The sequence below is a fragment of the Pithys albifrons genome, chromosome 22 (assembly GCF_047495875.1).
Source record: "Pithys albifrons albifrons isolate INPA30051 chromosome 22, PitAlb_v1, whole genome shotgun sequence".
Taxonomy (NCBI): Eukaryota; Metazoa; Chordata; class Aves; order Passeriformes; family Thamnophilidae; genus Pithys; species Pithys albifrons.
The window spans coordinates 2,254,841-2,280,532 of record NC_092479.1 but is presented as its reverse complement, the minus strand read 5'-3'; the positions used below and the strand labels follow the sequence as shown (position 1 = coordinate 2,280,532).

At 52.0% G+C, this 25,692-nt stretch overlaps 1 protein-coding gene across 1 annotated transcript; it reads right to left on the bottom strand.

Moving 5' to 3' along the window:
- Positions 1–1,233: 1,233 nt before the first annotated feature.
- On the bottom strand, positions 1,234–23,120 carry LACTBL1 (lactamase beta like 1). Its single transcript, XM_071575738.1, has 7 exons — positions 22,915–23,120; positions 19,535–19,679; positions 17,530–17,639; positions 13,031–13,188; positions 10,110–10,357; positions 6,120–6,225; positions 1,234–2,881 (listed from the first exon to the last, which is right to left on the bottom strand). Exons 2-7 carry the CDS (start codon positions 19,638–19,640, stop codon positions 1,903–1,905), a joined length of 1,707 nt encoding a protein of 568 aa, XP_071431839.1. The 5' UTR covers positions 19,641–19,679; positions 22,915–23,120; the 3' UTR covers positions 1,234–1,902.
- Positions 23,121–25,692: the final 2,572 nt, after the last annotated feature.

Below are 25,692 nucleotides of genomic sequence, written 5' to 3'. Positions count from 1 at the left end.
GTACAGCCATGGCCATACTCTGCGGTGGGATATTCCCTTCAAGGTCTCAGCTCTCTTGCCCTGACCCTCTGCTTTGCTGTCAGCTCAGGCTGCAGCCACAGCTGCAACCACAGTGTGCCCCAAACGTGGAGGGGCATTGAGGAACCAGGACTCCACAGCTGGGGGTTCCTGCCCTGTCCTGCACTTGTGCCTGACACTGTTCCATCACAGTGATGTGCTGTTTGCCATTAACAGCATGGAATCATTGATTCACTAAGGTTTGGAAAGACCTCCAGGAGCATTGAGTCCAACCACCAACCCAGCACTGCCATCTTCACCAGTAAACCACGACCCCAGGTGTCACATCCACATGTTCACTGAACTCCTCCAGCGATGGGGACTCCACCACTGCCCCGGGCATTCTGTGCCAGTGCCTGACCACCTTTTCTCTAAAAAAGATTTTCCCATTATCCAACTTAAACTGCTGTTTCCTTTTGTCCTGTCCCTGTTCCCTGGAGCACAGCCTGACCCCACCCCTCCCCGCCCCGGCTCCCCCCTCCTGGCAGGGATTGCCGAGCCAGAAGGTCCTCCCTGAGCCTCCTTTACTCCAGGCTGACCCTCCCCAGCTCCCTTTCCCAGGTCTGTTCCCTTCCCTGGACATGCTCCAGCCCCTCAATATCCTTCTTGTCATGAGAGACCCCAAACTGAACTGTGAGGTGCCTCCAGCAGTGCCCAGCACAGGGGGACGGTCTCTGCCCTGGGCCTGTGGCCACACTCTGGCTGGTACAGGCCAGGTGCCATTGGCCTTCTTGCCCTCCTGGGCACACCTGGGCTCATGTTCAGCCGCTTTCCACCAGCACCCCTGGACCCTTTTCTGCCCAGGCAGGTTTCCAGACACTTTGCCCCAAGCCTGGAGCACTGTATGGGGTTGGTGTGACCCTTATCCCTGTCCCACTTGTCTTGCCTTGAGTGGACACAGGAAGGGAGAAGAAAACGCACCTGTGGCTCTGCCAGTTGCAGATGCTCCTGGCCCCTCTGTAGGACTGCCCAGGCTGGTGCACTTTCCCTCAGCATCTTGACTCACCTTTGCATAAACACAGCGGGCACATTTGCATACAAATCTCCTGGCCCAAACACACAGATGGATTCTGGATTCCCACCTGTTCCTGCACTTAAACACCCCCCCCACACCCCTCCCTGTACACTGGGACAGTCACAGGCCGGAGTCCAGCTGGAATGTCCCAGCTCCTGCTCATGTGACCCTGCCCACAAGAGTGAGCCTCTGTTTCTCTGCTGAAGTGCTGTAACATCCTTTGTGTGACAACCAATTCTGCAGAAATCCATGAAGACAAGACCCCCTTGTTCCCTGCTTTTTTCACAGTTTCCTCATTGTGACCTGGGAGGGAAACACTCTCACTGCCCTGGGGTCCCAAGCAGGGCCTGGTGTCAGGCTGGTTCCATTTTCCAGCACATGCTTTTGGCAAACCCAGGTGAAGGATCTTGTTCATGGTCGATGGGCTCCTGACAAACCCTGGAAAAACTGGACTGAAGAAGAGATGTTTTCTGAAAGACACAGGGAATTCTCAGCCCTTTGATGACAGGAGTTGATCACCACAGTGGTCATCAAACAGACAATGTCAATGTGGACACTTCAGTGCTCATCTTTTTTTTACAGCATCCAAACACAATACCCCCAGCCCATTCCCACCTCTTTCTTATCTGCAGGCATCTCCCTCTGGCCTGTTGTGCATGGCTGGGGATTGCCAGCCATGAAAGTCATTTTAGAAGTGGGAAATGCCATATTTGTTTGGCAAAAGAGTCCTTTGCCACCACCTTTCCCTTTTAACTGGCTGCCACAGAGCCACCCAGAGTGTGGTAAGACACAGGTTGGGAGCCACCTCCGAGGAGGAGAGGAGCAGGGGCTTAGCTGTAGAACACGGGTTTGCGGAGCACACGCACCACGTTGTACGTGTTCAGCCCTGGGGCATCAAAGCCAGGGGACAAACCCTTGCGGTCAAAGGGGTAGAAGTTAAAGAGCTGCCCGTTTTGGGTCTCCAGCGAGATGGAGGCAGAGCCCAGGTGCAGAACACACGGGAACTCCTTGTCAAACACCACTTGGAAAACACGATCCTCCAGGTGGTGCAGCTTGATTGTCCGGTACTTTTCAGGAATCAGCTCCTCCACGTGAGGCCCAAACTGCTGCATGATCAGCACCCCACCAATCCCAACTTTGATCTCGTAGAAAGTCAGGTTGGAATAGGTGTAGTAGCCAACGTAAGGGACTGGGTTTGGAGGAGGGACCACGCTCTTCTGCGCCTCCCTGAACGCCGTCTCCATGGCAGGAATGAGGTACTCGTAGGTCTGAGCCACAACGTCCCCTCCCTGTGGCCTGGGCCCTGCCATCAGCACTATGAAGCTCAGGCGCAGCTTGGGGATGAGGGAGAAGGTGGCTGAGTACCCATCGAGGTCCCCGTCCTTCCTGACCACGTCGTACCCCAACTGCTCGTTGATCTCCCAGGGGGTGCCCGTCTTGTTGGCGAAGTACTCGGTGGAGCACTTGAGCAGAGGGGTCAGCATGGTCTTCACTGTGTCTGGCTCCAGCAGGCGCCGGTGGTAGGTGCCCAGGAAGACCATGGCGAGCTTGGCGAGGTCGGCGGCCGTGGAGTACATCTGCCCCGAGGGCCGGTACCAGCCCAGGTCGTAGAGCGGCGCCGGCTGGCGGCTGCCGTAGAAGCCCACGGCCATCTGCGCGCGGATGGGCGGCGTCAGGTCGAAGCCCGTGTCCTCCATGCCCAGGCGCTCCAGGACCTGCTCCGACACCCAGCGCTGGTACTGCCCGTCGGCCCCGTGGGCAGCCAGCACGTGGGCCAGCAGCGAGAAGGCCAGGTTGCTGTAGTGGCACCTGGAGAGGAGGAGGAATGTAGGGATGAAGGGAGGGGGGGGTGTTAATGATGGTTAGAAGAGGATCAGGCACAGCACCATCAGAAGGCTTGAACTTAGAACTTTAGTTACAGCTTCACCTTTCATCTACTCTTGTATATAAGATGTCATCACACTATTGGTTAGTCAGTTCACCAGGCATACATGGAAACATTCTACTGGCTACAAGGTGCCCCACATTCTACAGGTGGCACTCCAAACTGCTTTCCTTCAAGGATACACTCTGAACTGCTCCATATCAATCTGTTCATCAATTACCTCAGACATCAGGGGATCCTCACACTGTCATCCCCACAGAGGAACACTCTGTGATCAGCTGTACCCCAGTGACACCTCAGGGGGATCAAAAAATGTGTCACATGGCTCTTATTTAGGGCCAAATTCACATGCTGAAGAGAGAGGGGAGAGGAAGGAGAGACAGTGACACAGTGTGGGTGTGGGTAGGACAAAACATGGTTATAACTCTAACTTAGGGGACGTCCCAGTTCAGCAGGTGGGACCAGTTTATCCCTGTGTGGGGTGACCAAAGCTGGGGATTCTCCCCCCTCCATTCATTGCCCAGCAACTGTTCCCAGTGGCCCATTGGCAGCAGCTGCCCAGGGCACAGCTGAGCCCTCAGGCTGGGAGCTGCCTGGGAAAGAAGCCTGGCAGAGGAGCTGGGAGAACTGCCCTGCAGGGACTCCTTGGCACCTCCACACCCACCTGAGGGCTCAGCTCTGCCCATGGGCCAGCAACGAGTCCAAACTCCCCCCTGACTGCCAGAGTCAGATCCCCCAGTGTGGAACTCCCTGCCCTGGGGGAGGCACTGGGGGCTCCCATCTGGGCCTGAGGGGAGAGAATCTTGGAGTCTGGGGACTGGGGGACCACTTGGCAGACCCAGAAGAGGAGCAGACCCTGGACAGGAGGAGCCCCCCACTCTCCACCTGACTGTGCCATCATCTGCATCAACAGGTTTGTCCCTTCCTTTTCCTTTGGACTCGAGGGAACCACGTGGGGCTCAGCACAGGGGCCACCAAACCCCCCTGTGTTTGTGCCCCAGGGGGTGGGTTACACTGCTGGGGTTGGGGGTTAAACCCAATTTCTCTTTGTGTCATTTTTGTATTTATTTTAATAGTGTTATTAAATTGTAACTCTGACTTATAACCTCTTTTGTGGTGGGTTCGTTTCTCCTGCCACTTTACCTTTAAACCAGCACAGGGGAAAATTCACATTTGATGGAATGATGTGCTAAAGAGAGAGGGGAGATGGAGGAGAGAGGGAGACAGTGTGGCTGTGGGTAGGACAAAACATGTCTACGGCTCTTACTGAGGGGAAAATTCACATTTGATGGAATGACGTGCTAAGGACAGAGGGGAGATGGAGGAGAGAAAGAAAAACAACAGGTTGTTGCCTTGCTTTGTTTTTAAATCAAGGAAGAGAAATATTTTACAGCAACATCAGCAGTTATTTAACTGTGATGCACTGAAAGAGCTGGAGATGGAAAAGGAACAACCTGACTTAAGGTTCATAATTGCTCACCAAAGAGCACAGCCCTTCTTTTTAAGAGCAAATTGAGAGTTCCAGGTGTTCCCTTAGAGGTCTCAAAATCCCAGGTAAGCCTCTTTGGGGATTTACCAGGCTTTAATCACTTAAGCACCTCAGCTACCTTAAGATGGTAAAAGCACTTAAAGGGAACTTAAAAGCCCACACAGCAGCATCCAGCACTGTGGGACCATTAAAGAAGTGCTTCAGTCTTTAATATCTATCAAGTGATTTAAGTCTTTACACTTGAATGCAGTTTAATGGCATGAAGACATGAATGGGCAACCTTTTTTAAACACATTTTCAAAATTCATTATATTTCCAACCTCGCTGTTTGGGGTTTTGTTAATTGTGTGAAGCCACATCTCACTGAGGCCTATTTAGGTCATAAATTTTGGTACCACTTCGACCTTTTCCAGCCCATCTGGCTGAATAAAAGCATGAGGAGCATATCTACTTTTACCCTAAGAATAAATACATTTTAGGTCTAAAATTTTACATCTGAAATGGAGCTGAACTTGAACACAGAAAAATGTTAAAATGTCTGTATCAATAAATGGAACTTCCTTTGGGAAGAAGGATCTGTCAGCTGGAAGTACATCCAGGAAGGGGGAGAGAGTTAAAACTATCAGTGTGGCAAGTAATTAAGGTGTGAGGGGATGTCCCTTTGTATCTTCATGGGGAGCATAATACAAAGATTCTAACAGAGATAAATGCCAATAAAGACATAAAAATATCAAAGAAGATGATGGTATTAAAATCCCTTAAGGAATATTTATTGTAGCCTCCTACATGACACGGGACAGAACTAACACAGGGGAGGGGACCTCTGAGTTTTCCTTCTCCGTGGCCATGGCAGATCCTCAGCCACCCTGGGGAAATTATTTCAGAATGTCATTCTATTACTTAACAGTTTTGCAGACCTAGAAAGTTTTTCCCTAAGTTAGTTGGAATCCTCTCCCTCACCTGCTGTCCACTGGATCCCCTTTCATGAAGTGTGGAAGTGTACAAGGCCAGGTTGGATGGGGCTTGGAGCAACCTGGTCTAGTGGGAGGTGTCCCTGCCCAGGGAAGGGGATGGATTGAGATGAGCTTTAAGGTCCCTTCCAAACCCAAACCATTCTGGGATTCTAAAATACTCTGAAATCTTTGAGTGTTTACAACTCAGATAATAGACCTTTAACAGGCCACAGACACCATACCAAGCATTCACAGACCTTGTAGGTAATTCAGAGACATACAAGGAAATACAGACATGATTCTAACTGAAACCTGTGATGTTTTGAACTGTCGAAATCACCATTTCCACTTTGGAAAACCTGCATCATTCAGGGCTCATTGGAGTAGTTGAACTTCCCTTATCCAGGCTTAAAAATTGCAAAACAGAATCACAAAATATTCAGAGTTGGAAGGGATGCCCAAGGACCATCAAGTCCAACTTCTAAGCAAATAGCTCACACTGGGATAGAACCTGCAACCTTGCCATTATTAGCACCATTCTCTAATTAACAGCTCAACTCAGGGCCAATAGCCGTGACACCTCCACCAGTGACTCCCTCCAGCCTCAGGTGGTGGGGACAAGGCTGATGCTCCCTTTGAGAACCTCTGTCCATTGGCCATGGAGTCGGCAGGTGGAGAACACACACCCAGACCAAAACCTCTGAAAGGAATCCATCTCACCTGGTTCCTGGATCAGCAACCAGGACATCATCCTTCAGCAGAGCCAGAGCGTCCTGTGTGTTGCCCTTCCACAGCAGGCTGGTGGCTCGCAGCCTCCTGGGCAGACCTGTGCCATGGGGAAGAGGTTAATTGGAGGCAAATCAAGGCACTGCTGAGGCTGGTGGAGAGGGAACAGAAGGCAGGAATCAGTGGCAAAGTGGAGGCAGCACTGATGGCCTCTGTGCTCTGCAGACACAGCAAAGGTGCTGCAGGGACCTGTCCCCACTGCAGGGACCTGTCCCTGCTGCAAGGACCTCTCCCCACTGCAAGGACCTGTCCCCGCTGCAGGGACCTGTCCCTGCTGCAAGGACCTGTCCATGCTGCAAGGACCTGTCCCCGCTGCAGGGACCTGTCCCCACTGCAGGGACCTTTCCATGCTGCAAGGACCTGTCCACTCTGCAAGGACCTGTCCCTGCTGCAAGGACCTGTCCCCACTGCAAGGACCTGTCCCCACTGCAGGGACCTGTCCCCACTGCAAGGACCTGCCCCCACTGCAGGGACCTGTCCCCACTGCAGGGACCTGCCCCCACTCTGCAAGGACCTGTCCACGCTGCAAGGACCTGTCCCCACTGCAGGGACCTGTCCCCACTGCAGGGACCTGTCCCCACTGCAAGGACCTGCCCCCACTGCAGGGACCTGTCCCCACTGCAGGGACCTGTCCACTCTGCAAGGACCTGTCCATGCTGCAAGGACCTGTCCCCACTGCAGGGACCTGTGCATGCTGCAGGGACCTGTCCCCGCTGCAAGGACCTGTCCCCACTGTAAGGACCTGCCCCTGCTGCAAGGACCTGTCCCCACTGCAAGGACCTGTCCCCACGGCAGGGACCTGCCCCCATTGCAGGGATCTGTCCCCACTGCAAGGACCTGTCCCCACTGCAGGGACCTGTCCCCACTGCAGGGACCTGCCCCCACTGCAAGGACCTGTCCCCACTGCAAGGACCTGTCCCTACTGCAAGGACCTGTCCCCACTGCAGGGACCTGTCCATGCTGCAAGGACCTGTCCCCACTGCAGGGACCTGTCCCTACTGCAAGGACCTGTCCCCACTGCAGGGACCTGTCCCCGCTGCAGGGACCTGCCCCCACTGCAAGGACCTGTCCCCGCTGCAAGGACCTGTCCCCACTGCAAGGACCTGTCCCCACTGCAGGGACCTGTCCACTCTGCAAGGACCTGTCCCCACTGCAAGGACCTGTCCCCACTGCAGGGACCTGTCCACTCTGCAAGGACCTGTCCCCACTGCAGGGACCTGTCCCCGCTGCAGGGACCTGTCCCCACTGCAAGGACCTGTCCACGCTGCAGGGACCTGTCCATGCTGCAGGGACCTGTCCCCGCTGCAAGGACCTGTCCCTGCTGCAGGGACCTGTCCCCACTGCAGGGACCTTTCCATGCTGCAAGGACCTGCCCCCACTGCAAGGACCTGTCCCTGCTGCAAGGACCTGCCCCCACTGCAGGGACCTGTCCACAGATTCTGAATGTAGAAAATACGAAGTTTTTATACTTTTAATTCCACACTGAACATGGATTTCCTAAAAACTTTGGGTCAATAGTTTTTGAATTGCCTCAGCTCCTCTGAACAGGATCTCTGGCTCACCAAGTCCAGAACTTGGATTCCATCTGCAGTGGAGTCCTCCTGGCTGTTTCCAGCTCACTTTGATGTGCAGGTGAGGAGGAAATTGGGAAGTGCATGTGACAGAAAACAACTTGTAATAGTCTACTCAGTGACCATGTGCTTAATCCTGAAATCATGGAACTGCTAAAGTTGGAAAAGCCCTCTAAGATCGAGTCCAACCATCAGCCCAGCATCACCACCATGTTCATCACTGACCTGTGTCCCCAAATGCCCCATCCACATTGTTTGAACACTTCCAGGGATGGGGACTCCTCCCCTGCCCTGGGCACCCTGTGCCAGTGCCTTTCAAACCTTGCTGTGAAAATCTTTCTCCTAATATCCCACCTAAACCTTCTTTGGTGCAAGGGGAGGCTGTTTCCTCTCCTACTGAACCATGGCAAATCTGAAGGAGGCCCCACTCTTTTGGAGCAGCAACATCTGCCTTTTCCAGCTGGCCTGACCTTGGGGTTTGACCTGCAATGAGAGCACTGGTTGTGCTCCTGGTCTGTGCTCATTTGTGCAGCTGAATTACCAGGTAAGAGCATCTTCCAGCACACAATGGGCCCCTTCATTTTGCACTTGCTGCAGTGGCAGCAGAGACAATATTGGAGCACTGGGAGAGCTCCCCAGAGCCCTGACAGCCGTGCAATGTCCCTCTTGAGGTTCATTAGGAATGATAAACCAAAGAATGTGTGAGCATAATATAACCCACAGCCATTGATTCATACCTCATGGGCTGCTAATTGATGTGACAAGCACACTGTTAATAATTTACAAGCTCACCCCAGCCTGTCATTCAGAGGTGTTTGAAAATCCTGGTCTTAACAAGCTGGAGCTTCCCCCCAGCAATGTGCTGAGTGCTGAGGAGAAAAACCTTTGGAGTTCCTTTGTAATATGCACTGGAGAAGAGCCCAGATAATGAGAATCTATTAGAGATCAGTTTCCACTGAAGAATTAAGATGAAAACCACTTTACAACGTGTCATGCAGTGGCTTTGATCCTGGTGCCAAGCAGAACCTATTCCTTCTTGGGGGTTTGACAGACACCAGATGTAATGTGGGATCTCAACATTCATTTGATTTTCATTCAGAATTTTGAAACTGTGCTTTTGCTTCTACTAAATTGTCAGGGTCTGAGGTGGTTGGTGTGTCCTGCTGCTGTGGTCTGGGAATTTTGGGCCAAATTCTGGAAAAAAAAGACATAGAAGCACAAAAGTTGCTGAGCAGGGGCACAAAACCTGCCCAGTGATGGAAGCAATGGAGTGGCTGCACAGCATGAGCAGCTCTGTTGTCCCCAGGTGCACTTTGACATGTGCTTCTCACAACGTTTTCAGGGTGCACTGCACACCTCACTGGGTGACAGGAGCAGCCAGATCAAACCCAGGTGCTTGTGAGAGTCAGAGGGGAGCAGGCAGGGTGGGGGCCCCTGAGGACAACACGTGGATAGAGTCAGACTCTGCCTGCAGGGAGAAATCAGGCAGGGATGTGGCCATTGGCCATTTGGGGCTGTTTGTGTTTGTTTCCAGATTTCATCCACATCATTCCACTTTGGGGGGCCCTTACTTTGGTGCTGACTTGCTTCAGGAGATGCTGTACCCCATCCTGAGGTACTGCAATTTGCCTACCTGTTGTTTTCATCTCAAATCCTAACTTTAAGGCATTTATTCCAATCTGGAATAATGCAGAGGCAACAGAGATCAACCAAAATGTCACCTGAGATACCAGCACAGTCTCTTTGGCCATTAAATCTTGGAATCTCTCAGGTATCAGCAGCTTTATTTCTGGGACAGGTTAAAGTTCTGAGTCCTGTGAGCTCCTTCTACCTTAACGTAACAGTTCCCCAGTTCAGAAGCAACAACATGTTAATACTCTCCTGCCAATGAGAGCAGAGCCATTAATAGCTCAGGAATCCCAGATCAGGAACCACCATGGCAGCTAAATTTAGCTCAGCAATCAAAGTCTTTCTATTCAAAGCAAAGAGGGTTGGTGCTTCTTTGACCCTCAGCTCCACATCTCAGAGAAACAAGAGCACGCTGGGCTGGAGTCCAAGGCATTGTTATGCAATCAGAGCCTGATCCCAGGCCGTGGTACCAAACTGAAGGGAATTTAAATCCCTTTGGAGGGGAAATACAACTCCCCAGCCCACAGGGCAGCTCGGCCCCTTTCCTGAGAGTGGCCTTTGGGCACTCCAGGAGATTGTTCCGAAGAATCCTGCCTGACCTCTGGGAAGGGCACAGGTACAGAGTCCGTGCTGGGAACCAGCCTCTCAGCATCCTTTGCCACCCCTGGCACGTGGTCTGTGGTCTCTCAGGGGCCCAGGGGCCGCGCAGCCAGGGCTGTCTCACCTGAGAGCTGACTGGCCATCCTGCGCAGGGTGACGGGCGATGCCCGCGGGGGCACCGTGCCCTTGTCCCCAAAGCCCAGCCCCTCGGCTGGGTACCTCTGCTCCGACTCCTTCAGCCTGCCCAGGGGGTTCTTGATGGCAAAGTTGTGGACATAACGCTCCAGAGGGTCATCCAGAGACGTGACCTTGCCCTCCTCCCACATCTTGTACAGCATAATGGTGGGGAAGATCTTGGAGACACTGGCAATTCTGTTGGAGACAAACATTGAGAGCAACTAAGCATTAAGAAGCTCAGGAATCAAGAGGAAAGAGGGTCAGGACACGAGATCACTGCAGCTTTCACAGCCCCAAGGCTGCCAGAGCTCAAGGAGCATTTGCATAAAACTTTGGGGCACAGGGTGTGACTCTTGGGGATGGGTCCATGCAGGACCAGGACTTGGACTGGGTGACCCTTGTGAGTCCCTTCCAACTCAGCATATTCTGTGATTCTGTGACAACTTTCCCCATTCCAAAGGGAAGGGTTAAAATTCAGGTAAGATTTTTGAATTAATATCCTTAAATCTGAACCTTTATCGACCTTTGTCTGCCCCCAGCAGTGCAATGGCTGCAGATCTTTTCCAAGTCACTAAGTATTCATAAAATGACCTATTTTGTAAATTACAAAAATACCATAAATACCATAAAGGAGGGGCAGGCACTGAGCTCTGCTCTGTGGGGACCAGGGACAGCACCCAGGGAATGGCTGGAGCTGTGTCAGGGCTGGGTCAGGTTGGATCTCAGAGAAAGGTCCTTTCCCCAGAGGGTGGTGGGCACTGACCAGGCTCCCCAGGGCAGTGGGCACAGCCCCGAGGCTGCCAGAGCTCCAGGAGGGTTTGGATGATGCTCTGGGGCACAGAGTGTGACTCTTGGGGCTGGTCCTGTGCAGGGCTGAGGGTTGGACTGGATGGTCCTTGTGGGTCCCTTCCAATTTGGCATATTCTGGGATTCTGTGACAAAAAACTTGAAAGAATTTTCTTGGAATTGTAAGGTTAAAACCACAGAATTACAGAATCGTTTAGGTTGGAAAACACCTCTCAGATAATCAAGTCCAACCTCTTACCCAGCACTGCCAGGGCCTCCCCCAAACTGTGTCCTCAAATCCCAGATTTCCACCTTTGGAGCTGCCTGTCCCTGTGGCACCACCAGGCAGCGTGTTGGGCTGTTAACTGAGGGGTTGGTGGTTGGAGCCCACCTGGGGACGTGCCCCCAAGTCCCTGTCCATGGTAGGGAGGGTGGCACTGCACCTTTGCTGTCCCTTCCAGCCCATCCAGTGGTTCTGGAAGAGAAATAGCAGGAGGCCATTTTACCATTATGTAGATGGGAAAAAACAGGGAACTGCAGCTGTGGACACTTCCCAAAATTCTCCTGAGGAGAGAACTGGGTAGTCAGAGTGCAGCCCCTGTGCTTCACAGGTAACACAGGCACAGCTCCCTGAGAACTGGCCTTTAAAGGAAGCAAATACTTCCTTTGTATTTATATTGCTTTGCTTGTGGTTCTTTGTTTTGGTGGTTTGTTTTCTTTGTTGATTTTTTTATTTTTTGGGGGGGTTTGGTTTTTTTTTGCATACACAAAGAGCTTGATTCTGTATTAATCTAAAAAATAACAGCCAATACAACTTTGGTTTCATTGGGAGGATGAATAAGTCTACAGGTCTATTTTACGTGTAGTAGATAATCTCCCCAAACCCCATTTTTTCCTCGACTGAAATTTATCATTATTATTTTTTTAATCTTGTGGCACTGTCTCCTCTATTTCCTTGTATCTGTTCCAGCTCTCAGCCTTCAGATTTGCACCCTGGGCCTCCTCAAAACATGGAGCCACTCCATGTATGTTTTCAGGTTCTTCAGGGTGGTCATTTAAAATACAATCAGATCAAATTAAGAAAAAATTAATAAGTAAATCCAAAGTACCACAGTAACAGCAGCGTGTGATGATCTGGGGACTTGCTGAAGCGTCGTCTCCCAGAGTTTCAGCCCAGCCCAGGAGAGGACCCTGCAGGGGACATGGCTCTGTTCCCAGAGGGCTGATTCCAATGGGATGAAGTTCAACATGGCCAAGTGCAGGTCCTGCCCTTTGGCCACAACAACCCCCTGCAGTGCTCCAGGCTGGGCACAGAGTGGCTGGAGAGCAGCCAGGCAGAGGGACCTGGGGGTACTAATTGACAGGAAGCTCAACAGGAGCCACCAGTGTGCCCAGGTGGCCAAGAAGGCCAATGGGATCCTGGCCTGGATCCAAACTAGCGTGGCCAGCAGGCCCAGGGCAGTGACCCTTCCCCTGGACTCTGCCTTGGGGAGGCCACACCTTGAGTGTTGTGTTCAGTTCTGGGCCCCTCAGTTCAGAAAGAGATTGAGGGGCTGGAGCGGGGCCAGAGAAGAGCAACGAGGCTGGAGAAGGGACTGGAGCACAAGTGCTGTGGGGAGAGGCTGAGGGAGCTGGGGGTGTTCAGCCTGGAGAAGAGGAGGCTCAGAGGTGACCTCAGCACTGTCTGGAACTCCATGAAGGGAAGTTCTGGCCAGGTGGGGGTTGGTCTCTTCTCCCAGGCACTCAGCAATAGGACAAGGGGGCACGATGGGCTCAAGCTCTGACAGGGGAAATTGAAGTTGGAGAGCAGAAAAAAATTCTTTACAGAGAGAGTGCTCAGGCATTGGAATGGGCTGCCCAGAGAGGGGGTGGATTCACCATCCCTAGAGATTTTTAAACGCAGATTGGCCGTGGCACTGAGTGCCATGATCTGGTAAAGGGACTGGAGTTGGACCAAGGGTTGAACTCGATGATCTTGGAGGTCTTTTCCAACCCAATCCATTCTATGATTCTGTGATTCTATGATTCTATCTCCAGACAGGTGTGCCCTTCCCTGGGCTGTGCCCGTGCCAAGGCTCTCACCTGTAAATGGTGTATTCGTTGGGCACCGCCGAGGAGGGGTCGGAGCTGTTCCTCTTGCCGAAGTTGCCCGTCCAGAGCACGGTGTCGTTGTAGATGGCGATGGCAGACATGGCCGCGAGCCCGGAGCTGTGCACCCTCTGCCGCAGCATCAGATCCACCTGGGGACGGGGGAAAGCAGCAATTGCCTGTGAGGACTCTCATCACACAGCCAGGAGGCAGAACACCCAGCCCTCCTCACCGCCAGGCACTCCAGAGGGAGTCTGTGCAATGTGTTAAACTGTTCAACAGTTCCTTAGAATTGCTCATGTTGACTCGTGCAGTGTCTTTCCCTCACTCCACATGTCTGTTATGGGTCTAGACAGGTGTAGGCCTAAATTTAGGCTTGAGATTTCAGAGTAGGCCTGAGACCATCAGCTGACTTGGGCTGGGCTGGGCCAGCTGACAACTGACACTACTGGCCAATGGTATTTCAGACAATATTCCGACCTCATCTCAAAGTATAAAAGCTGGAGTAGGAGGAGTTTCCCAGCTGGGATCATGGCTACAGTCCTGAGAGCACGTGCTGCTGCTGCTGCTGTGGGGCTGTGCTGGGCCTTGGCTGCTGCCACTGCTACTTTGCATTTTGTTTTAGTTCAGGGAAGTAGAAACATTTTATTGTTATTCTCTTTCTGTTCTTTGCTGGGTGTCTTTTGAGGTGATTTATGAATCTAGAGTAGTGAAATCTGTTTCCTGTGGGAGGTAGAAAATTGTTGTTTTATCTAACTTGTGTAAGTGTGTATTATATTGTAGCTTTCTTTTAATTTTTTCTTTTCTGTATAAATATGTATAGTTAGTTTAAGTTTAAACTGTTTATGTTTCCAGGGTTTTTTCCTTTCTTCCTTTTCTCAGCAGGAGGGGGAGGAGGCTTTGACTTTGTATTGGACAGTTGGCATTTTGCCAGCTCAACCCAAGGCTCATGTTTGCAATATTTATGATTAAACCCAAATACCCACATGTAATAATTGTGAATTCTTCCTTTGTAATCTGTATCCTGCACTTCTGTTGTCTGCACTGGTATTTTAGGGTCGAAGATGTCTGAGAAGAAGACTTTTCAAATATCCCATCAGACCTTTCTCTCCATGAAACACGTTGGAGCTCAGGCTCCTGTTAAAGTGCAGCCTGAGAAATGGCACTGAGCACCCAAAGGGCAGTGATTGCTCTGTGCTCCCTGTCGTGCCAGGGCTGTGCCAGTCTCACCATCCAGCTGTGCAGGTCTCATCATCCAGCTGTGCAGGTCTCATCATCCTGATGTGCAGGTCTCAGCATCCAGCTGTGCCGGTCTCACCATCCAGATGTGCCGGTCTCACCATCCAGATGTGCCGGTCTCACCATCCAGATGTGCAGGTCTCAGCATCCAGATGTGCTGGTCTCATTATCCAGCTGTGCAGGTCTCATCATCCAGATGTGCCGGTCTCACCACCCAGATGTGCCGGTCTCACCACCCAGATGTGCCGGTCTCATTATCCAGATGTGCAGGTCTCATCATCCTGATGTGCAGGTCTCATTATCCAGCTGTGCCAGTCTCATCATCCAGCTGTGCAGGTCTCATCATCCAGATGTGCAGGTCTCATCATCCAGATGTGCCGGTCTCATTATCCAGATGTGCAGGTCTCATCATCCTGATGTGCAGGTCTCATCATCCAGCTGTGCCAGTCTCATCATCCAGATGTGCAGGTCTCATCATCCAGATGTGCAGGTCTCAGCATCCAGATGTGCAGGTCTCAGCATCCAGATGTGCCGGTCTCACCATCCAGATGTGCCGGTCTCATCATCCAGCTGTGCCGGTCTCACCGTCCAGCTGTGCCAGTCTCATCATCCAGCTGTGCAGGTCTCATCATCCAGCTGTGCCGGTCTCATCGTCCAGCTGTGCCGGTCTCATTATCCAGCTGTGCCGGTCTCATCATCCAGCTGTGCCGGTCTCATTATCCAGCTCTGCTCCACCCACCTCCTGCAGGTAGAAGGCATCGATCTTGCCCTTCAGTGACTCTTTCAAGGCCATGTCCCCACCTTCCATATGTTCTCTTTTGCACAGAAGGGCTGAGACATAAGAAATGCCCCTCCAGGCCCAGCACTGGCAAGAAAGGCCAAGCTGAGCCAAGTCCTCAGGATCTCTCCTCTGGTGAGATGCACTGACAGCAGTGGAAACATCCAACCTGTGCCAAGTCCTTCCACAGAGGTTCTTTGCCCTCCCCACGTGTCAGTGGCCCATCTGGGAACAACAAGAACTCCTGAGAAAGGAGGAGTCTCATGAGGACCATGGAGAGGGCTTTCTACAAGGGCATGGTTTTAAGCTGAAGGAGGGCAGGGTTAGATCAGATACTGGGAAGGAATTCCTGGCTATGATGGTGGTGAGGCCCTGGCACAGGTTGTCCAGAGAAGCTGTGGCTGCCCCATCCCTGGAAGTGTCCAAGGCTAGCGTGGACGGAGCTTGGAGCAACCTGGGACAGTGGGAGGTGCCCCTGCCCATGGCAGGGGATGGGGCAAGATGGTCTTTAGGGTCTGTTCCAAGCCAAATCAGTTTGGGATTCTACAATTCTATGAATTCAGGTGTGGACCAGCGGCTTGAGTTTATTCAAAAGGAAAGGAACCAAACCTGCAGACTGAAGCACATGGTAAGGTGAAGGACAGGGCTTGGAGCAACCTGGGCTAGTGGAAGGTGTCACTGGCAGGGGGTGGAATGAGGTGAGCTTTGAGGTCCCTTCCAAGCCAAACCAGTCTGGGATTCCACGATTCATTCAACAATAATGGTCCTCCACAGGGTTTTCTCAGAGTCTGACATACAGACTGCCTTGACCTGCAGAAAGTTGATAGAAATATGTGATGCTCTTCAAGATATGAGTGTCAATGACTCTGGTAGTTTGGATTTGACCACTAGCAAGACTGTTCTGAGGACCTTTCTGCTAAGCAAAATATCTGCTCTTAGAAAAGTTTCCTTAATCCTTCTGCAGGAGTGGATGTCACTCTCCTGTTTCAGTCTGCTGTGGACTAGGAAAAGGTCCTCCCTGGCTGCATATAAAGGTATCTGGCAGTGTCCAGGATCCCAGTTCCAGGTGCTGGGCTGGCAGAAGGTGGTAACTTGCCTCAGGTGCTAAGAGACCTTGGGGGTGTGTTTGAGTGTCCACAGGCTTAGGCAGACCCTGAGGGCTTCTGAAGACACACTTTTGAGGTGCTCATTCCTAAGCCCCCTTCAAATACCCACATCTTCCGTGCATGGTGTGGAGGTTCTCTGTGCCTTATTCCAGCTGCAAAATGGGAATGTTTTCATCAACCTCTTCAAAGAAGTGCTTGGATACTTCATTTCCCAGGAGTGCAAAGAAGGGAAGTTGGATGACTCTGTGATGGACACTCAATGTTCTGCACATCCCTCACCTCTCTGACTAATCCTAATTGAATAAGAAAATCCTCCTCAGCAACCCCAGAGACAGGCAGAGCTTTCATAGCAGTGGATGTGAAGAGAAGGGAATTGAAATTCCGTGCAGATCAGGAGCTGTGTGTGCAGAACAGCCCCGAGCACACACGCACAGATGGGCTGAGAGAGTGTTCTGGGCTCCCAGGAACAAACCTGGGGCCCTGGTAGGTGCTCCTGGGAAAGCATTTGCTCAGTGCCTCGAGGTAAATCAGGTGGGAGGGCTTATTAAAGATTGGCACAACATAAAAGAGGAACCCCATTTTTTCACTGCACCAAGCCCTGATTCACTTGCATCATGAATGTTGTATTCAGTGCTGATTTCCTGCTGCTCATGAGCAAGAGCCAAATAAGAGGAATGGGATAGGGGTCTCCAAAAGCAGGAGTGTCCTGTCAGGGCACAGCTGTCCCAATGGCCAGACAGCCAAAGCAGTGCTGCAGTGCTTCCTGAGTGCAAACACAGCCTGTAAGAACTTCAGTCAGGGCAGAATTGTCAGAGACAGTTTATCACACCAAGGGTATCCTGACAGTGTAACACAACCCTTTCATTCAGGTGCAGGTCTTATTCCTCTTTCCCTTCCCCTTCCTCTTTCTCTTCCCCTCCTCTCCCTCCCTTGAAGTTATCTACAAGCATCTTTGCAATTTTTAATCTGTGACATGGGCAAAGCCACCAAAGCAAGACAAGAAGGAACTGGCAGTCACTGACGAATAGCAAGCAGTTACACCAGTCAACTACTTCCCAGGACATAAGGGCTGCCTAAGATGCCAGGAGTCATCATTTTGTGCTGATAAAAGCTCACCAGACATTCCAATGGGCAGGTGATCATGTTTCTCCATCTCTTACCCTTTTGGCAAGAGAACTGCTCATTAACCTGTCCTGAGTGTTCACTGAAGGAGTTTCGTACACCCGTTTATGGACTCAAATGTTCTCCACCTCCTCGTTTCTCCACCTCCTCCCCAGAGGTGCTCAAGGGCAAAATCCACCTTCCCCCTGGACCTCTGCAGAGAAGCAGCCCTGGGCTGTGTCTCCCCCTGTTCCCTTCCCCCCACAGACCTTCTCCAAGGCGTCCTTCAGGATGGGGATGGGGTGATCCAGCGGCACCGGTTCAGGGTAGCGGGGACACATCTGCACAGCTTCTGATCTCACTTCCATCACAGAGGGGCCTGGAAAACATTGCAGAGGTGGCACAGGGGACTTCAACAGACACACTGACAAGGCTTGACCTCGGCCACCAGTCACCATGAGCTTTCCAGTGCTGTCCCAAGCTGAAGGACAATCCTGAATTGTTCTGCCTTACATAAAACAGGGCTCTGTTATTGCTTATTCCAACGTGGGATGGACATGGGATTGACGTGGGATGGACATGGGATTGACGCGGGATGGACATGGGATTGACACAGGATGGACATGGGGTTGACACAGGATGGACATGGGTTGGACATGGGATGGACTTCAAATGACTCTGCAGCCTGCAAAAGTAAACAAGTGGGACTACAGAATACTCTGCAGGGACCCTGATGGTGGGTTTATCCCCCAGGGAAGTGCCCTGCCTGTGTCTGGAGGAAAGTCTGAGTTGAGGTTCAAGAGAACAGTGTTGTAAGCTCAGGAATGGGGGTAGAAGTGGCCTGTGCATGTCCCCTGGGCTCCAGCACTGTCACAGCAGCTGACAGGCTGCACACCTACAGTGGTTGTTGTGTCCCAAATTAGCTGCATCCTGCCTATGCCACAGGCACAGCTGAAATCTTGCAGTGAGCAAAAATCTTGAAACTCAGGGAGAGGTGGGAACTCTTACTCAGAGGCACTATTTTCCCAGCTTCCCCCAAGGTGTTCATAAACACAACTCCTCTGCTCTGTGAGCTGCAAACAAAATGCTGCTCTGTGTTCCTGCTTAGCAAGTGAACATGAAGCATCAGAGACAGAGATGGGAGGAGGAATGGCACTGGGAAAGCTTGGAGATGGGTGGGATGGACACACAGAGCCACAGGCAGCCTGGCACTCTGTGATAAAAATGTAGGGTCAGAAATCTTTCCAGACCATGGTGTGTGAAGTAGCTCTGGCACCTTCACCATGAATTTTATGTCATCTTTCAGATACTTAAGCCCCTGACCCACTGACACTGTGCTTGTTTCATCCTTGCACACACAGTGCCTTCAATCCATCATCTGAGTTTTCTATAACTGACAGAGGAGGTCACGGAGATGCTCCAAGGGCTGGAGCCCCTTGGCCATGGAGCCAGGCTGGGAGAGCTGGGAGGGCTCACCTGGAGAAGAGAAGGCTCCAGGGACACCTGAGAGCCCCTTCCAGTGCCTAAAGAAGCTCCAGGAGAGCTGGGGAGGGACTTGGGACAAGGGATGGAGGGACAGGACACAGGGAATGGCTTCCCACTGTCAGAGGGCAGGGATAGATGGGGTATTGGGAAGAAATTCTTCCCTGTGAAGGTGGGCAGGCCCTGGCACAGGTTGGGCAGAGAAGCTGTGGCTGCCCCAACCCTGGAAGTGCCCAAGGCCAAGTTGGACAGGGCTTGGAGCAACCTGGGATAGTGGAAGGTGTCCCTGCCCATGGATGGGGAGATGGGACAAGATGATCTTTAGGGCCCCTTCCAAGCCAAACCAATTCTACAATTCTGTGAATTCAAGTGTGGACCAGGGGCTTTGGCTTATTCCAAGGTTTGGTGAACAGGAAAGGAACCAAAGCTGCAAACTGAAGCACATGGCAACATGTGAAACAAACCCTGTTCTAAACTGGAGTGACCTCACAACAGGATACTGAGGAAAAAGATAATCTGAAATAAAGTACCTGCTTGGTTTATCAGTTAATTGGTAGTGCCAGAAGTAGTGGGGCTTCTCTGGACACCAGCAGAGTTATGTGGGCCTCCATCAACCCAGCATTCATCTCCTTGGTGTCCTTGCACCAGCAAGGAGGAAGAAAATTATGTGCTGTCTGGGGAAATTTGTGTGTTTGGGGAAATGTTCTTTCAGGAAAAACGGGGAGAAAGGCATTTATTAATGTCCCAGAATTCTGTGCCAAACCATGACCAAGGCTAAACTTGAGTACTCACTGGGCTCCACCTTGGGGAGGCTGTACTGCCACAGGAAGCAGCCTGTCATGGCCACAGAGAGCAGGAAGAGGAAGACGACCAACACATGGATCCACTTCACCTCCATGGCAGTGAGTTTGAGGAAGCTGCGGCTCCTGGGAGCATTCTGGGGGCAGAAGAGGAGTCAGAGAGACAGAAAACACCTGTCATGCATTTCAGCTGGTGGGAGAGGCACAAGGCACGAGGGAGTAAAGCTACTGCAGGGACATGGGCTGATCTGAGCTACCTGGTCCAGTGGAAGGTGTCCCTGCCCATGGCAGGAGCTGAACGAGAGGAGTTTTAAGGTCCCTTCCAACCCAAACCAGCCTGGGATTCTGAGATAGTTTCAACCCTATTGCTGCACCAGAGCTGGGTATACCAGCCCATGTTGGGATAACTGGAACCAGAGATGATTTCCTGTCTTTCAGTGAGGTTTGCAAGCCTTACCTTGCTGGTTCTGCTCCTTGTCACAGTGGCTGGGACCAGTTTATCACTGTGTGGGTGTAACCAAAACTGTGTATCCTACACCCTCTGTGTCATGATGGATCATTTGCAGCAGCTGCCCAGGGCATACCTGACCCCTCAGGCTACAAACTGGGTGTTAAAGAGCCCTGGGAGACAGGGGAGTGTTTCTTTGCTTTCACACTTCTGGGGAGGCCTCAGCACCTTCACACCCACCTGAGGGGTCATGTTTGCTCATGGGCCAGTAGGAACTGGCACAATTGGCAGCTGGAAGGACCTAGACCATCAAAGATTCCCCAAATATCCCATGACTTGCAGAGTAAATCACCCATTGTGAAACTCCTTGCCCTGGGGGAGGAACTGGGCATTCCCACCTGAACCTGAGCACATATAAACTTGGGGTTTGGGATCCTGCTACCACTCATTGGATCCAGAGGAGAAGCAGAACCTCAACAGGACTGCAACATCATCCTCACCAACAGGTTTTCCTTTCCTTTTACTTTGCACTCAGGGGCCCATGTGGGGCTCAGCACAGGGGCTGATGAACACCATTCTGTTCATCCCCAGGGGGCTGCTTATACATCTGGGGTTTGTGGGTTAAAAACTCTTTTCTTTTCTCTGTCTCACAGTATTTATTGTAATCTTTTCAGTAAATCAGACTTGTAATCTCCCTTGAGTCAGGTTCTTTTCTCCTGCCAGTTTACCTTTAAACCAGCAGAGTTCTTGTAGAAGAGCACCAGCCACTCCTTCTGCCTTCCCCCCTCTCTGCAGCTGAGCCTCGTCAGCCTGGCAGGATTCTCAGTTATGGCTCTCAGTTCCTCCCTTCTCACTCATCATGACTTATTCCTGGATATCTTTCCAGCCACTCTTTTTCCAGAGTCAGCATCTGTTCATGGCAACCACCAGCCAGATCATCTGAGCAGATCCAGCTTTTCTAGATGAATGATGGAATTCTTGCCCATTTGCTGCCCTTACTCTTCTATGTTGTGCCTGTAAATCCCATCATATCACACACCATCTGTAAGCTTGGCATTTACAGATGCCATGTTTTGGGAAACTGGTGGATATTTTGAGTGTGTGCAGCTCTCACAACACTGGAGACCATCCAGGTTGGGGATAGAACCAGATCAGTGCTGAAGAAAAGCAGTGAACAGACGACAAACGAGGAGGTGCCTGAGCCTGAGCTGTGCTCCTTCACTGCCTGCAGGAGGTCAGGAGGGTGCTTTTGAAAGTTTGGCAATTAATGTTAGAAAACATATGGGCTGCCATTTGCATCCAATATGGTCCACATTCCAAAGCTGTTTCAGGTTGTCTGGACTCACTTGTAGGATAGACAGATTGAAATATTCCCTTTAGATTTCCACATGGCCCTTTTCCCTTTTTTTTTTGAGATAAGGGAGAGTTCAGGCAAAAGCTCCTGCAAATCAGCTGAGCCTCGTCACTCCCAACCAGGGAACCTGCAGGGCCACTTCCAGACTCCCACATGGCTCCTGGAGCTCAGTAAGGGTCCAGCTGGGATTTCCAGCTCCTGCTGAAACTTTAGGTTTGAGTTCTACTTCCTGCACAATAACAGGAATTATCACAATTCTTCCTGAAGCCCTACAGCCCTTCAGACACTCCCACATACATTTCTGAAGGCATCTTACACCAGGTTCTTCCATAAAAAAATAAAACTTCAAGGGTAGGTTAAGACCATACAGGTACCTGCAGCCCACCCACACCCGAGCCCGACAGAGCACAGGAGGTCCAACATCCAGCCTGTGATGTGTCTCCAAACAGGACAATGCTGTTGTAACACCAAACCCATTTTCATTTGGATGTACCAACTTCCTGCAGTGCCTCAGGAGGCAGGAGATCACAACAGCCCAGGAGGAGCCTGTGTGTTGAGATCTCCTTAATCCCCCAGCCTGGCAGGGTTCAGTGTAGGCTGGAGGATGTCACCTAGAGCTGTTGTCCTGCAGCAAACAGTGGGATAGGGCCCCCTTTTCCCTGGAGTGGTTATGAGGTGACTTTCTTGGGTTCAGTCCCATCTCAATAACGTGATTCTCCCACCAGTTTCCTTTGACTGATTTTCTGCCTCTTCCCTTGCTTCTCTGAGAAATCTTGATTTCTGGGTCCCTGAGAGCAGAGTCAAAGGAAACAGATTTTCTGATACATTCCTCATCTCATGGGCTCCAGACTCCCGGGATCACTAACTGAGGAGCCAAAGACACCAACACTGAGCTCATCCTTTAGTCCAAACATCCTTCAGTCCAAACTCCCCTTTACCTCTTGTGGACCATGAGTGCCCTGAATGGCTTTTTTCCATTCTCTTCCCTACAATTTAGTGAGAATGCAAAAAAACCCTGGCAATGTCACAGACTAGAGACATGGACCTCTCCTTTATTGACGGGACACCAGATATCCAAATATTCTTTCCCCTGAGGAGACATCCTACCCTCTAAACTACCTTTCAGGAAAAACACCCCTGTTTCCCTGTGCCTGGGAGACTGTCAGGGAAGCAGATGGGCCGATCCCTATAAACAGACTCGCTGCACCTCCCACTGCAGGGCCGGGCTGGTCTCACCTCCCTCTCGGTTGCTTTTCCTTCACTCAGTGCCCGTCCCTGCTCACGCAGGCACAGCCTGGCAGGGGAGGGGGTGCCAGGCAGGGGAGGGGGCGGCGAGCCCGCAAACACATGCAAATAAATGCAAACACATGCAGGAACCAGACCACGCTCCCCAGGGGGATGGGTTAGCAGCGTGATACATTTTTTCCCCTGAGTTTTGAAAAATGAGGACGGGGGTGAAGGCTTTGGGATTCCCATGCCCACCCATGCGCTGCCCTGGCCCCTGCGCTGCCGCAGCCCCTCGCTCGGTCCGGGCACAGCTCAGGGGGTAGCAGGAGGTCCCTTCACGTACCGGCAGCAGGAGCGTCTCAGTCCCCAAGGCTGCTGTCCCACGGCCCGGGGTGTGCGGGACACAGCGAGCCCACCCGGGCCCGGGGAGGGGGCCCGGGGGGTCCCACCATGCCCTCACTGTCCCCGCGGGTCACTGCAGGCGCTGCTCGGTCCCGGCGGCCGAAGGGCTCGGTCCGGGCTCCCCCAAGGTCCTGCTCCGGCTCTCCCCGGCCATCGGAGCCAGGCGGACCCTCCCCAGGGTGCTGCGGGTCTGCCCTGGGCAGGGAGATTAAGTGGCAGGGGCCGAATGGCGTTTGCGCTCAGGAAAGTGCCTGAGAGATTGGATGTTAATTCTCGCTAATGCCTCTGTGCCATGTGTGTGAATCCCAGCTGAAAGCAGGAGGGCTTCACCGCCTATTTATAGCCCTTTCATCTCCTCCTGACATCTGAACACGAGGCGATTAAGCGGCAGAGGGGCCAGTCCCTGCGAGTGCCCAGAGCCCCGGCGGGGGCACGTTGGGCTCTGCCCGGGCAAGGGGAGGTGGGAGATAAACCGCGAGCTCAGGCACCCTCTGCGCTTAATCCCGAGCAGCCTCCTGGAGTTCCCCCGCAGTGACAGACAGGGGAGTCATTCCCAGCTAACCGGCTCACCAGGCAGAGCCGGGATTTCTTTGCCTTTAGCTGCAGGACGCTGTGAGGGATGGTGGAGGTTGCGATCTGCGCGAGTGGAGCCTTACCCGCAGCTGTAACCCTTCCATGGCTGCTCAGGACTCTCTTCTCATCCCCTGTGCTGCCTGTCTGCACAAATAAAAGGCTCATAAACCCTGGTGATGAGAAGTTAAAAACAGTCAGTGCAGGAAAAAAACAGAGTCAGAGGAAGGAGGGAAGCCCAGGGTGACAAAGCTCAGCTCAGGGAAGCAAATCAGCAGGATGGGACTGGTTTGGGATAGGGAGATGGGGTTAGAACGAGATGGTCTTTAAGGTCCTTTCTAACCCAAAGCATTCCGTGATCCTTCATGATTCAGGTGAGACAAAGCACAGAAACCACACCAGGGAAGTTCTCAGTAACACCTCCCCCCTCTCTTCTTCTGGTTTGGCAGCACCTCAGATTTACCCCCAGACTCTGGGACTCCCCAGTTCCCACGGCCATCCTCACCTCCAAATGCAAGGAGCTGGACCTTCCAGACCTTCAGGGATGGCATCTTTTCCTTGTGCCACAGGGCCCTTCCAGCCCCCTCCAGGGCTTCACCACCTTGCCATCAACACCCCCCTTACCCGTGGGACTCACAGACACCACCAGGGAACTGAGTGCCAAGACAATGGCACTACCACCACCTTTCCCATAAAACCTCCCTCATCTTGCTACCTGACAGAGGCAACTCAATGATCAACCCCCCAAAAGAGCTCTTACCAGCCTTGGTGCTCCCCTCCAGCTTCCAGCTGAATTTGGGGCTGTCCTGCAGCTGCAGATGTTAAGAGCAGCTGAAGCCCTAATCCAGCAGCCTCTCTGAGTGCAGATTAATCGGCCAGGCCTCACCCTCTGCAAGCAGTGCAGCATCTGGCCATGGCTACAGCCCAAGGGAGGATTGCTGGTGATTTCCTGGCTGCTGCAGTACAGCAGAGTGGGAAATGGGGAGCTGGGTGGGTGGGGGGTGGGTATCCACAACACCCTTTGAGCTGGGAATGTTCCCCATGGACTGCCATAGCATGGACAGTACTTTATGAATGCTCCTTCAAGAGCAGGGCATGGCCAGGCCCCCAGTTATGCACCAGATCCAGGGGGATTGTGCACTCAGGGCTCCTGCCATCCAATTGCTTTCTTCAGATCTTCCCAGATAAGGGTATTTTCCCCAGTACCATCCCTTCATTCCAGTATCTCCAGTAGTGGCTCGAAATACTCCAGTGGAGCCTGTACAGCCTCTGCCCCTGGACTGTGCCCAGATTTAGTGGGCAGGGGTGCAGTCCACCTCCTCCTCATTAATTAGAGGAGATCAAGTTCCTCATGGTTTTGTTGCTCATTTCTGGGAACTCCCATTTCCTTCTGTCGCTGCTATCAACGTTCTTTGTGGTGGTCCTGTGCCCAATTATGCCATAAAACCCATCAAATCCATTTGTCCTGGAAACACACCCTTTAGTTGATGTTGTGGAAAGGTGAGTCTGTGCTGGTCAAAGGCCCCTTGTGGTGGCAGCTGCTCTGCCAGGGCTCCATCTCTAGTTATAAATGGCCAATCCTCTCACAGGAAATATCTGTGTGTTTTTTGACAGACTTCCTGTGCCAAAGATTCTTCTCCCTTTCTGTAGTCCCTCAGTCAAGGGCATCCCCTTATTTGTGCTGTTTCTCTTTCCCATCATTTTCAGGTACTAAGAGGGATTTGAACCCTATTCCATGTGTGCCTCGTGCTGATCAGGCTGTGCTTTGGGAAGCAAACTGCAGCAGGAGAGGGACTCAGCCCCACCCCAGGATGGAGAAGGACTCAAACACACTGAAGTATTTTCCCCCAGCTGATCATGGAATTTCAGCATTCCCCCTTCAGTGCCTCCCACTCCAGAGGCCCCAGGGGAGCTCACACACTGCAGGCAATGAATGTTTGCAGGTGAAAGGATCCCATGGTGGTGGTCTGGGATCCCACCTGGGTCACCAAACTGTTAAAGAAATTTCTTCACCCTCCATTTCCTGCAGGAATGTCTCAGATATCCTATTGCAGGAAAAACAATTAATATTTGAGTGCTCTAGAAATAAGAACAACTTGACCTGGTGCCTTCAGACAGGGACCCAAACAAAATTATCCCTGGACTTTTC